The sequence below is a fragment of the Parasteatoda tepidariorum genome, chromosome 7, assembly GCF_982258835.1.
Source record: "Parasteatoda tepidariorum strain Cologne lab strain chromosome 7, Ptep-v5.0, whole genome shotgun sequence".
NCBI classification, from domain to species: Eukaryota; Metazoa; Arthropoda; class Arachnida; order Araneae; family Theridiidae; genus Parasteatoda; species Parasteatoda tepidariorum.
Window position 1 is genome coordinate 28,629,572 of NC_141761.1, and position 13,053 is coordinate 28,642,624.

General features: G+C 27.6%; 1 protein-coding gene across 4 annotated transcripts in view; it reads right to left on the reverse strand.

Moving 5' to 3' along the window:
- Hmgcr (HMG coenzyme A reductase) overlaps nucleotides 1–13,053 on the reverse strand; it is a 91,680-nt gene that overhangs the window by 4,678 nt on the left and 73,949 nt on the right. For all 4 annotated transcript variants that reach the window (XM_087167567.1, XM_087167570.1, XM_087167568.1 and 1 more), the window contains exons 9-17: nucleotides 12,413–12,546; nucleotides 11,302–11,486; nucleotides 8,082–8,335; nucleotides 4,426–4,620; nucleotides 2,792–2,950; nucleotides 2,594–2,679; nucleotides 1,951–2,022; nucleotides 276–381; nucleotides 76–182 (exon numbers count right to left, since the gene is read on the reverse strand). In XM_087167567.1, coding sequence (XP_087023693.1) covers nucleotides 76–182; nucleotides 276–381; nucleotides 1,951–2,022; nucleotides 2,594–2,679; nucleotides 2,792–2,950; nucleotides 4,426–4,620; nucleotides 8,082–8,335; nucleotides 11,302–11,486; nucleotides 12,413–12,546 — 1,298 coding nt within the window. The remainder of the gene's footprint in view (nucleotides 1–75; nucleotides 183–275; nucleotides 382–1,950; nucleotides 2,023–2,593; nucleotides 2,680–2,791; nucleotides 2,951–4,425; nucleotides 4,621–8,081; nucleotides 8,336–11,301; nucleotides 11,487–12,412; nucleotides 12,547–13,053) is intronic.

Consider the following 13,053-nt stretch of genomic DNA (forward strand, 5'->3'; position numbering starts at 1 on the left):
TATAGATAGATAGATAGATTTACTTGTTTTGTAGAAATTATGTTAAACTTTAAAAAATTAACACTGCAATCTTACCAATTGATTGCTGCTGGCTTTTTATCTGTACAATAATTTCCACTAAGACTCAAAACATTAACAGTTGGAAAAATTTCCCTCAACTTATTTAAAGCTTCATCAGAACCCTGCACATAAAAAAGAGTTACCATTAATATTATTAAGAAAAGTGAAAAATATAAACTGGTATGCACAAATTTATAAAATCCTACTAATATTACCTTTGAAAGCATGTTCATTCCCATGGCATCTCCTGTAGTGGCTTTAAATCGTAAAAATGCAAGACGACCAGCAGTTTGTACTTCCAAACTTTGTAGCCGAGCAAACCTATGTGAAATACCAAAAACTTACATTTAAAAAAATAACTGAATAAAAAAAAAATTATCAAATAAATTAGCAAGTAACATGTTTTACATTAACAACTGAGCTTAAAAATTGCAAATGAGCTCTAATATTAAAACAAAAATAAATTGTGTAATAGCATTTTCTATATAAAATATAATTATCAAAACCAGCTTTTAAATTTTAAAAGAATTACGAACTACTGCTTTACAATTTAAATCTGATGGTTTGTTCAAATAATTATACCAAAGTTCTCACCCAATTTCAGAAAGAAAAAATCCCTGACTTTTCCAGGTACAGGGCTGATTGCGCTCCGGTAAAAATCCGGATTTCTGGATTTTTCGCTAAACGTGATCCGGAAGTTTCCGGAGATCGAAGGTTCAAACGTTTAAAAAAATCATTGATCACAAAAGTTTCCGGAAATCAAATTTTCAAAGGTGGAACTTGAAAACACAGTTTATTTTATTTTTTTGTAAGGGAGAGCCTGATACTTTATGAGCTTATATTCAAGATTAATATTCATTTTTTATCAGTAAATAGTTATTATAATAAACTCAAGAAAGAAAGACATATTTGTAAATTTCAATTACTTCTCCAGGTCAACATAGGTATGTGTAAAATTTTAAATATATTTTAAGCAATATATATAAGAAATATTGAGAAAAAGGAAAAAACCTTGTTTAAATGTTTTTCTAATTTTTCGATTTAAACTTTTTTTTTTACAAGAAATTTTCCGGAATTTTGACTTGGGCTCACAGTCACCCCTGCAGGTGTACCAGGTAAATTTCAATGACAATGGAAACCATATTTTCAACAGAAAACTTTGATTCTTTTATTTGTAATGTGAAATATTAGATTTTCTGTATAAAAAAATATTATTAAATGAGGAAGGGAACATTTCAGCTTGACTAAAATGCTAAACTTTTTACAACAAATAATTGTAATAGATCTTAGAATTATTTAACTCGAATCTCAATAACTGATTACTGATACTGGCAATTTTAAGACTGGTTATTTTTCAAGTTTTTGAAGAAAAAAAATTCCCTGACAATTCCAGGTTTTCTCTGTTCTCCTTGACCCATGGGAACCCTGTTATATCCCTATACTTTTGTTTGAAGCATTTCTTTATATTAAATTTCTTTTTAAAATTATATATTTTTCTCATACAAAATGCAAAGCTTTTTAACTTTGTGCTAGGGACAGCTCTTTTCATTTTGCAGATTTTTTTTTACTCAGTTTGACAAAATTCATATATTTTTTACTAATGTACTTTTAATTATTTCTAAATTTCAACATGACATTTTTTAAGCTAAATCAACTTCCCACTTCTTCATATAATTCTATATTACTTAAGAAATGTAGCATTAAAAACTGTTGGAATTTTTTAAAATTTTAAATATTTTTTTACAATTATTCATAGTTTTTCAGTATTAATATATGCTTAGATAATATAACATATTTTCAATTATTATTCTTTATATTGCATATATATATTATATAATTATTCATTTAAATTGTGAAAGATGTTTTCATGTAATTCAGGAAAACACTTACCGACTTGTAGAATCAAAGGCTGCTTTTAAAACTTCATAATTTTCTTTTTTCTCAACCCACTGTTTAATGTGACTAAAAACAACACAATAATTACTTAAAATAATGTAACAAAAATAAAAACAAATATGTTCATGTCAGTTGCCATAATTTTTATATTCCCATACCATTTAATTTTTTTATGTTGACATTTAAGGTGGCATTTCTGAGTTATAAAAACTTTTTAATCACAAAACTTAAACAAACTGTAAGTATTTTTATTCAGTAAACCCTAATTAACCTTCCAATACAGCAAATATTTAAACCAGTAGGTCTAAGTGCAAATAATGCTAAACTTGAGAAAACAATAAACTTTTTCAATTAAGTATGCATACCCATACGCTTTTTGTGGGTAGAATATCTAATACTGTGACACTGTCTATAAATAAAAAGATGAAGCTAAAAATTTTAAATTCAAGCATTTTAACAATAAATTTTTTAAATGGCATTGTGCCATTTAAAAAGTTAAACCTACTCAATGCTACTTTATTTGAAATGACTATTTTTAACGAAGAGAAAGTAGATAATCGTAAATTTCTTATTTAATTACAGAAATGGGATAAAATTGGCATCGATTTATGTTAAATAACTAGCGGATATCACTCACCCAGCTTCAATTTCAGTAGGCATTTCAATCACTGGCGCTCGAGTCATGCCATCTCCTAATAGGCAACTTCTAACTCCGCCTGACAACTACAAAAGATATTTTATACATTAATAGTTAAAAACTGTTTGAATATAGATATAGTTCTGGTAAATGTTCACATGTTCAAGCAGTTTAAAAACGGTATGATTAGAAACTTACTGCAAGAGCACGACAACCTCTATTTGTACTGGCAACCAAACATCCTTCAGTTGTTGCCATGGGAACATACAGTTCTTCATTATCCAGATGTAGTGGCCCTGCAACTCCTAATGGTATAGGCACATATCCAATCACATTTTCACAGCATGATCCCATAACCTTCAGATGCAAATAATTAAAAAAAAAACTTATTTCAAACAATACTTTTTTTTAAACCAATTTAAAATTTACAATTTGATTATTTTAAAAATACAATATACATGGACAAATTATAAAAGTTAATAATATTATTATGAAAAAATTTATCTTTAAAAATTACGTATTATTAATAGGAGATAATGTACATGAAAATATCTAACTTGTTTGAAGAATCTAACTTGTTTGCTGTTAAATTTCTTTGTACTTTTCATATGATTTTTTTTCATTATTTATTTCTAACATAATTGCTTATCTTATAAAAGACATATTTTAGGTACAAATCAATATAAATTTTTTTTTCTTCCTTTAATTCCTCGAGAAACTTGGATAAAATACAATGACATTTTAAGAAAAATTATATTTTAAAATTTATTGTTAAATTTAAAAAAATTATTTTAACAATATAAAACTGTAATTATTATTGAAATTTTAAAAAAATTTTAAATATAAAAAAAAAATAAAACAATTTTTTAAACTTCAAATGTAAATAAAAACACTTTCAAAATATAATAATTGAATTCAATTACTGTCAAAAATAAAATAAAAATTATGGTGGGGGATGGGGCTCAAAAGCTCAACAATAAAATAAAAGGCATGTCATTTTTTTTATTTATTCTTTTAAATTCTACCTAAACTGAAGATTATTATTAAATCTAGCTTTATCACAAACAATTTTTTTCTTTTGAAGATTAAAAACAAAATCTTAAAAATTGAACATTTTAAAAAAATAAATAAATTGTGGACAAAGGGTCTTTCTTAAAATAACAAAGTTTTTTCATACATGTTTTTGTTGAAAGATGGTTTTGTCTTTCCTGAAAAGATTCTAAAAACAGGATTGAATTAGTACTTCAGCTTAATAATCACCTAAATATAAAATTCACCAACATTTTTTAAAACTTATTTGAATGTGAAATGGCATTACAACTCTATTTAATAATAGGTGGAAGATAAAATACTAAAACTACAAATCAATGTTGTAGCCCACAGCAGAATGTAGAAATGTATTAAACAATTATTACATTAATATTATTTATAACTATGAATCTTTAATGTACAGACAATGAAACAACTATTCAAAACTTTCACTACAATCATTACTTAATTTTCTCTAATTGTTTAGTCCTTCATAGTAATTTCATGTTCATTGGTATTTAGATAATATTACAGCATTTAAATTTTATGGTTAAAATTTTTTTCTTCTCTAAATTCTCCCGAAAGTCTACAAATCATTCCCAAAATATATGAGAAGGACAATTTAAACTTGAAATATACTTTTTTTAAAAATACTTATTATTAGTAATACTAATACTAAATCTACTAATATTATTAGCAACAAAATGTTCTTCAAATTTTGTGGGAAAAAAAACATATTTGGGAAACAATTACTAAAAGAATTTTACTCTGTAACTGAATAATAAAGAAAAAGTAAAACTTACCATTTTATAATCATAATTATCATACGGTAGAGATTCTAATATCCGACCTCGTTTTGCTTGTTTGTTAAAAAGTTTTCTACGGAGTATCACACCTCTTTTGGGATTCTTCACAATAATTTCCAATTTATGAGGCTGAATGAGTCTTTTATCAGCTAAAATAACTAATTCCTCATCAGTAAGACCAGCACCCCCAGCCTATAAAATATATAATCACAGATTTTGAAATTTTTAATTAAAATAAGTAAATTTATAAATAAGAAAAAAAATTAAATTCTTTTTAATGCAAACACATTTTTAGCTTTGATTTCTATTTCCTATTATTTTAAAATATTAACTTAATACTATATAAAGAAGAATAAATATAATTTATATTATTTCAAACCATTAACTAATCATTAATTAACAGGAATGCTACAAAGAGACATCACAGCAACAAATTTTATAATTTTTCTTTTTGCCCATTAATAACGATCCTGAATAGTAATCTGGTACTATAGAAAAGGTTTCAAAATCGCTCATCAAAAATATTTTAATTTGTACGAAATGAATACCGTATTCTTTAAGTGAAAACGCTGTTAAGTGTTCACATTGACAAGTATGAAATCAAATGTTGCTTAGAAATAAATATTGAAATAGAAATGTGAGTAGTTATATAAAGCAAGATTTGCAAAAAAGTTAATACAATGATCAGCAGCCATAATATTAAACAATAATGCATAACAAGATTTTCAATTCAAAAGATGCAATCAAGTGGTTAAATGAGTTATCCTAAAGGAAGAAGCTGGATGAAATCCGGTGTCAATAAAATGCCACTGGCAACTTGTCTTGATTTAAGAAAGATATGAATATTATAATGGTGATATTTCAATGTTTTAGCTGTGAAACTTGTCTCAAGAATGATAAAAATATCAGTATCAAAGATCATCAATATATTCAAAAGCTGTGTTTTTCCTTGTGAAAGTTCACCTGCCTTTCACTGCAGTGTAGTTAACAAATCATTAGAAGGAGCAGTTTTGCTTGCATTGTACAAATTAGCTTTATTTTTGGCGAGCTCGGCGACATTAATATTTATGTTTTGTTAATACCTTCTTATTAATTATATAACTTTATTTATGTATTACATCCATAAAGTACTTGGGTAATTCAAAGTATGAGTTGTATAAACATTATAAACTATGTTAATATTGTCATTACTTCTATAGTTACTGCTTTCTAGTCATATATACATACATAAAACATACTAAGTATATGGGCTCGAAAAACCGCCCGCCCTCGGCGGTCAAAAATTCCCCGCGGACAGCAAATTTCTCGAATACAGCGTCCGCGGGGACAGCCATTTTCCCGTTAATGTTCGTGATACATTTTCAATTTTTGTTCAAGAGTCTAGCGCCTCACTTCTAAAATGACCCTCTAATCTCGAAATACAGCAACATACTGCGCATGGTGGAATTGATGTTTTCTCTGTCTGGGAGTACTGCAGCGGTTGAAAGGGTCTTTTCAGCAATGAACTTACAAAAAAACACATTACTTACTGGTCTTAAACAAGAAGTGTTAAACGCATTTATGAACATCTACCTAAATGGAAAACCTCTTTCAGATTTCTATGCAGAAACCAGGGTTGGCAGGTTTTTGACATGTGACAGTTTTTGACAGTTTAAACCATGGTTTAAACCGTCGCGTCAAAAACCTCACTGTCAAAAATGTCAAAAACCTATATTCATATGTGAAATTTAATTAATACATAAAATTTATATATTTTTTAAAGGATAGTGTTTCTAAATATGTTCTAGAAAAAATTAATTTAAAATTTTGAAGAAACACTTATATTTTGAATAGTAACCAAAATCTTGTACTTTTGAAAACTCACATCTTTTGTAATATTATGTATTCATTTTCATGAGTTATTAAAACTCACATCTTTTGTAATATTCTGTATTCATTTTCATGTGTTATTGAAAATCTGCAGTGATATTATTAAGAAATTTATTTATAACCAAATTTAGTGTATAGTATAGATTATACTAAAAATTAGACATTTTTAAAGATAAACATTAGCAGATTTGTACATTAGACATCTTCTTTTAAAGAAAAATCTTTTTAATATTCTTTTAAATCTTCTTAATAATCTTTTTAACATTAGACAATACAAATTTAAGTGCTTTCTGTTAAATACACAGAGTAGTTAGTGTCGATTTACAGTATATTCAGCCTATTCATTTACTATGTTGAAAATTTAGTTTATCCAAATACTTGTGAATTTCATTTTGCTGAATACGATGTAGTTTTGTTGAATATCTAAATATTCAGCTGTTGAATAATTACTTCTTGCTTTCAAGATATGCATTATTTGTATTCTTAATACAAGTGGAGAAAAAAAAATTAAGAGATAAAAATTGTTTTAAAATGATAAGTGTAATAATTATAAATAAATATAATAAACAATATGAATTATATTTATCATTATTCATAAATTTAACTACTTTTAAATTCAAATTAACATACTGGATAATAAAGATATTCGGTATAACATTAAAAAAAAATTTTTATACACTTGTATCTTATATCAAGTTTGTATTTATACAACATAACTTGTAAGTTCCTTATAAATATTAGTTATATGTTCCTTATATGTCAAAAATGCATAGTAATAAACTTTTAATTTTCTTAAGTATAAAAAAGAAAAAAAAAATTTTTTAAATATAAATATTTAAACAATTTTTGTGCAAAATTTTTCTGCACATGCATTTGAATATAAATTTCTGAGATTTTAAATCTGTTATTTTACCTTAATTTTAATAAAAAAATATTTTAAAACCTGCTGATTACCTATAGTATAATTAAATTTCAATATAATGCATGGCAACTGTTGGTAGTTTTGAAGTTAATATATTTTCTTGGCAAACTTCAGTTTTTGACATTTTTGACGGGTTTTTGACGGTTTAAACCAGTATTATACCCCTGTCATGTCAAAAACCACTTTTTGACGTCAAAAACCCAACCCTGGCAGAAACCTCTGTAAATCATTGGCTTCATTGTGGAACTGGCAAATGCCATATTTGATTCATTTAAAAAATGCAGTACCATCGGATAAATTGACATGATAATTGACAGATAGCTTAACTTTCGTTATTTAAATTATTTCATCAAAGAAATAAATTATTTCATAATAGAAATACTAGGTTTTACTATTAGTAACCTAGTATTTCTTTTATCACTGTATAATGCAATCCTAGTAACTACTAATTCATTGTGAAATTTATATAAATGTTTGTACTAAATAAGAGAAAATTATAATTTTATTTATTTAGAAGCGACGGGTTAGTTTCAAAGGAGGACGGGTACATTGTTGGACAAGCCGTCCTCGGGGACGGGTAAAATTTCTGAGTTTTTTCGAGCCCTGCTAAGTATATGAACCAGAACTCAGATATAGAAAAATTGGGGTTTTGCGAGGCAATTTTAAGCCTTGCAGGAGTGCCACAACTTAGAAAAGTTTGGCAAGTTCTTACCAACAAAATAGAGAACTCATAAACTAAAATGTAAAAATGCAAACACCATCAAAATATAATAATTAAAATAAGTTATGAACAAATTTAAACAACAGTAAATTTGATGTAGTCATTTTATTTTCTAACTGAATCTGACTTAATGAAACTAACCTCAGAAGCAAGAACTTTTTTGCATTCTTCAAGGGTGCGCACAACAGGGGGGAAAACATCATCATCCGCATCTTCTCCTTCACTTGGTTCGGGAAAACCTTCTGTTTGTGTTGGCTTATCGGCGGTGGAAGACTTCTTATCTTCGGAAGGTCCAACAGTGAAGGAAACTTCTCTAGTTGACTGTTTCACATCAAAGTGAGTGGAAGATTTGACAGGTGATAACTTTGATATTTCTTGGCTGCCACAAGAAAGAGCTGAGGAGAGAGAAAGTGAAATATCTAATTATTCCTTCAAAATATTCTCAGAAAATACAGGATGCCTACAGAAATGTTTATTGATGAAATGAAAACAACCTTTTTGGAAACAGGGTTGTAGAAAAAAAAATTTGGCTTTCAGACAAAACACAAGCTTTGTTCACTTTATTTATTTACTTTATTTTTTAAAAAAAATCAAATTATAGCATTTTTAAACTTTCTCAGTAGAATAATAATTTGACTAATTTTTAGATTACATATAAATTGTGTGCAGTTACAACTTTTATTTTTATGCAAAAATTAACTTTTGTTTTGTACATGTTTTAGTTGAAGAGAATTAAAATAAAAAATCTATAAAAACAAAAATGTCAAAAGATTTTAATCTTTTGTTACTCTGAATATGCATCTGCAGATTTCGGAATTTTACTGTAATAAATTCAGAACTTTTTCTAAAGTATATTATAAAGCAAAGTATAATACAGTTCTTTCCAACAGTTACACAGCTAATTTTTATTTTATTTTGATAGAAGACATAGAGCCACACAATCATTTGAGGCTGCATTTGGCCTCTGGGCTGAAGATTGTGCACTGTTAATCTAGAGCCTTAAAATTATGTAAAAAAAAAAACTGTAGAACAATAAATATGTTTAAGGTTTACAAGTTTTATCAATAGCCATTCTTTAAACTACATTCCAACAAAAGCCAAACTGACGGACAAATTATCGAATTGTATGTATAATCATGGTCGGACAAATTGTATTTTCTTAAATTTTTGGTATAAAGCAAAATAATTATAACGCTGCAACGCTAACGTTTTGAAATAACACATTTGCATTTCATAAATCAGCTTTTAATTAGGATACAAAAAATATAATTAACAACTGCTTTGTAAAGTTTGCATATTAGCTCTAAATTATTCTTTTTCTTTACAATAGGCTTGAATCTACATAGTAATGTTGAGAAAATTTGCCTGCTTTTCTCTATGGGTGCTTTGACTGATCTGATGCTTTTTTAAAAACATTGGTTCTTCAAAAGGCTAAGAATCATTGCATAAGATTATTATTGAATAAAAATGGAAATTAACTTAAAATAAGAAAGGAAATCACAATATCAATAAATACACTCTTACCTTTAAAAATGTTTAAAACTTCAATTATTCCTTTATTGCAACTTTTTGGATTAAAAGACTCGTGAACTGATTGTATGAATGATCATTTAACAAATATTCGATTTATGAAAATTTCAAAAATATAAATACTAAAATACCAAACATGCAAGATTCAATGTAAAACATGTTTGTTAAAGCATTCAGATTGTCCTTTGACTTCTCTTAATGCTGTTCTTTGAAGGACTTTTTCAATGCAAGAAATAATGTGTTTTAGTAAGTAGCATGCTATTTTTATAACTTAAGTGACATTGTAACAGTTAGTCCATTTCCAACTAGCACCGTCTATACTGGTTATGAAAATGATACAATATATTCATATAAAAAAAAGCCATAGTTTTTTTGAAAACTAAAAGCATCTGTTCTAAAAGCTCATTTTTCAATACTCTTGAAAGAGCCGCGATAGCTCAGAGGATAGAGCGTTTGCTTTCCAATGGGGTGAACCGAGTTCGAATCCCAGTCGATATGAATTCCGCATCCGGCTTGCACCGACCACAGTGATGACATGAAATATCCTCAGTGGTAGACGGATCATGAGTTAGAGTCTTCTTGCCATCAGGCTAACCATGGAAGGTCCTCATGGTCTTCCTCTCCATGCAACGCAAATGAGGGTTAGTTCCATCAAAAAGTCCTTCACCAAGGCAAATTTCTCCCAATACTCTATCCAGGAGTTCCCTTGTCTTCTGGATTGGGTTCAAAATTACAAGGCTACGGAGTTGAACATTAGTAGCTGAAAACTCATAAAATTGGGTCGACAACAGTTCAATGACGGTTAGAAAATAAAATAAACTACTCGAAAAGAGCTGCGGTGGCTCAGGGAATAGTGTGCTTGCATCCCTATGGGATGACCCAGGTTCGAATCTCAGTCTTGGTTGGTAGATACGAATTATGCTTGCAGTTCCTACCGACCACAGTGCTGGAGCAAAATATCCCCAGGGGTAGATAGATCATGGGTCAGAATCCCCTTGCGGGCAGGCTAACCGTGGGAGGTTTACGTTGTTTTCCTCTCCAAGTAATGCAAATGTGGGTTAGTTCAATCAAAAAGTTATCTATGACGTCAAATTTCTCTCAATACATGACACAGGAGTTCCCTTGTCTTTTGGATTGTGTTCAAAATTACAAGGCTACGGAGTTGAACATAGGTAGTCGTACACTCAAAAATTGGGTTGGCTGTTCAACAATGGTTATAAAATTAAAAAAATACCACTTGAAAAGTTACTTCATACATGTATGATTTGTACTCAATCTATGCAAAAGCAATAAATAATTTATTGATTTCAATGATTCTAATCTTAGAAAAAAAATCTTTCCAATGTAACTATTTAGAAAAGTTAATAATAATAGTTTCTAAAAGATTAAAAATGCAAGTCTGTTTTTATGCCTAGATTATTTTCAAAAAGATAGTATATATAACTTAAAGTATAATTTTGTGTTTAAGGCCCATAAATTATAGCTTTCTTTCCTTTTTGCAAAAGAGATGCTAAGAACAACTTTAAAAAACATTTCACTATTATAAAGTTCAATTTCATATTAAAAAAAAAATAAAGTATCAGAAATTTAAGGTATGTTTCAGTTAGAAATGCTTAAAAACTCATACAAGATAATTATTAAACAAAATCTCAGTCACTTAATGAAGGAACAAACAATCTTTGAAAAAAATTTCAAGCTGTAAGGAGACACATTTTTGAATTTATACAATTAAATATTACAATAACTAATGATGCAAAAAATATTACAATTATTTTCATGTAAATGTTTTTTTTTTGAAATAAAAAAACTGAGCAATTAAAGCTACACTTACTTTCAGATGTGGTGAGAGGAGCGATGGAGCTCTGATATGAAGAAAGTGAACGCTTTGATGGTGATGCAATGGCAGCATTAGCAAGAGAGTCTCTGAGATCTTCATAAGATTCCAGATAATGATACATGAAAACACAACTACACATAAATGCAACAATCACAACTTGTTCTGCACTTCCAAACCACCTGCAACGCACAAGCAAATCTTAATTTTAATTTTTACAAAATAAGTTAATATTCATTAACAGTGGAGTTAATAAAAATTTAAACCAAGTCTGACTTATAACTTAGCAAGATGCCAAATCTAAATTTTTGGATAAAAAATAATAATAATCAAAAATTTCTTTTTTGAAGAAATGCAATTTAAGCACCAAAATACTGCTGATGCTACTGTTTTTTCCCTAACAAATTTAATGAACTAAAACAATATCCAAACAAAACCAGCTCAATTCAAACATATTTAATATAAAGATGAAAATATAATTGGCAAAAGAAACTATCTTAAAATATAAAGACAAATACTTGTTCTTTTGAAAAAACCCTATTATTATTAACACTTCTTTTGCATGCACAAATATAAACAAGTAGCATTATCTGCTTGTTTTTTTTAACAAAACTCACTATATTTTGTTGAAAATCGTAAAAAAAACCTTCGGTATATTTTGTTGAAAATCATTTTAAATTACACTGAAAGTAAATTAAATTCTTAAAAAAAATTCAAGTGAAATCAGTAATTAATTTTTTACAGCTTATATAATTAGAATTGTAATAAAGAGCCATAGGTAAATTAGTAATTATGACAGTAAGGAAAATAATTATTTCAGGAATGTAACCAGTTTATATGACTTATTTCATAAGATACTTCTTAAAATAAATCTTTGTTAATGACATCAATATAAATGTCAAATACTATGATTTCTACAGCAATAGAAAAATATAGCAAAACATAAATAAGAATTTTTCTAAGACTTTTTATCTTATTTGAGATTTTTTATTTTATTTAATCAATGAGTTTTTAATTTATTCAAAGGTGTAAAAATGTCCCTGGTTTTGATGGCAGATATTTTTTATTTGAACAAATAACGTGACCAAAAAAAAATGCTAATTATTACTTTTGCATGTAAATATCCCAATTTGAAGGTTGAGTAACAAAATCAGCTGAACTAGCTTTAGAGGCTTGAAGTGCTTTACTGGCAATCAAAACAGGCCATCGACTATGGGCATGGACAACCACAAGACCAGCTGACTATAAACAAGAGAAATACATAATTAATACCAAAGTCACAAATATTTAATTAAAATAACTGTATTTCTAATAACTATTATGAAGTATAGAAATAATAACTCAATGGGATATTAAAAGTTGCTCTGTAATTTGCATGAATCACTACGAAAAGAAAATATTTTGAATCAAAAACATTCTTTAAATGCTAAATTAAATTGCAACTGAAATCTATTTAAAGTTTCACAAATCTAAAAGTGTTGCAGCGTTATTAATGCTCATACAATTCATCCTTGTCACCATATTTTTTTTTATCCCATTTGAATTATGATAAAAAACCACTACTCTTAATTATGTTACTATTGAATTTATGATTAAAAAAAATAGTTTTCTTCAGTAAATATAAATTTTAAGGGGTATAAGTGTCATAAATAATTTATTGATGAAAAAATTGGACAGAGTACATTAAATAAAACACCAGAATCTGACGATTCCAATAGAGACAAATTTAAGTACGAAAATAGTACTATA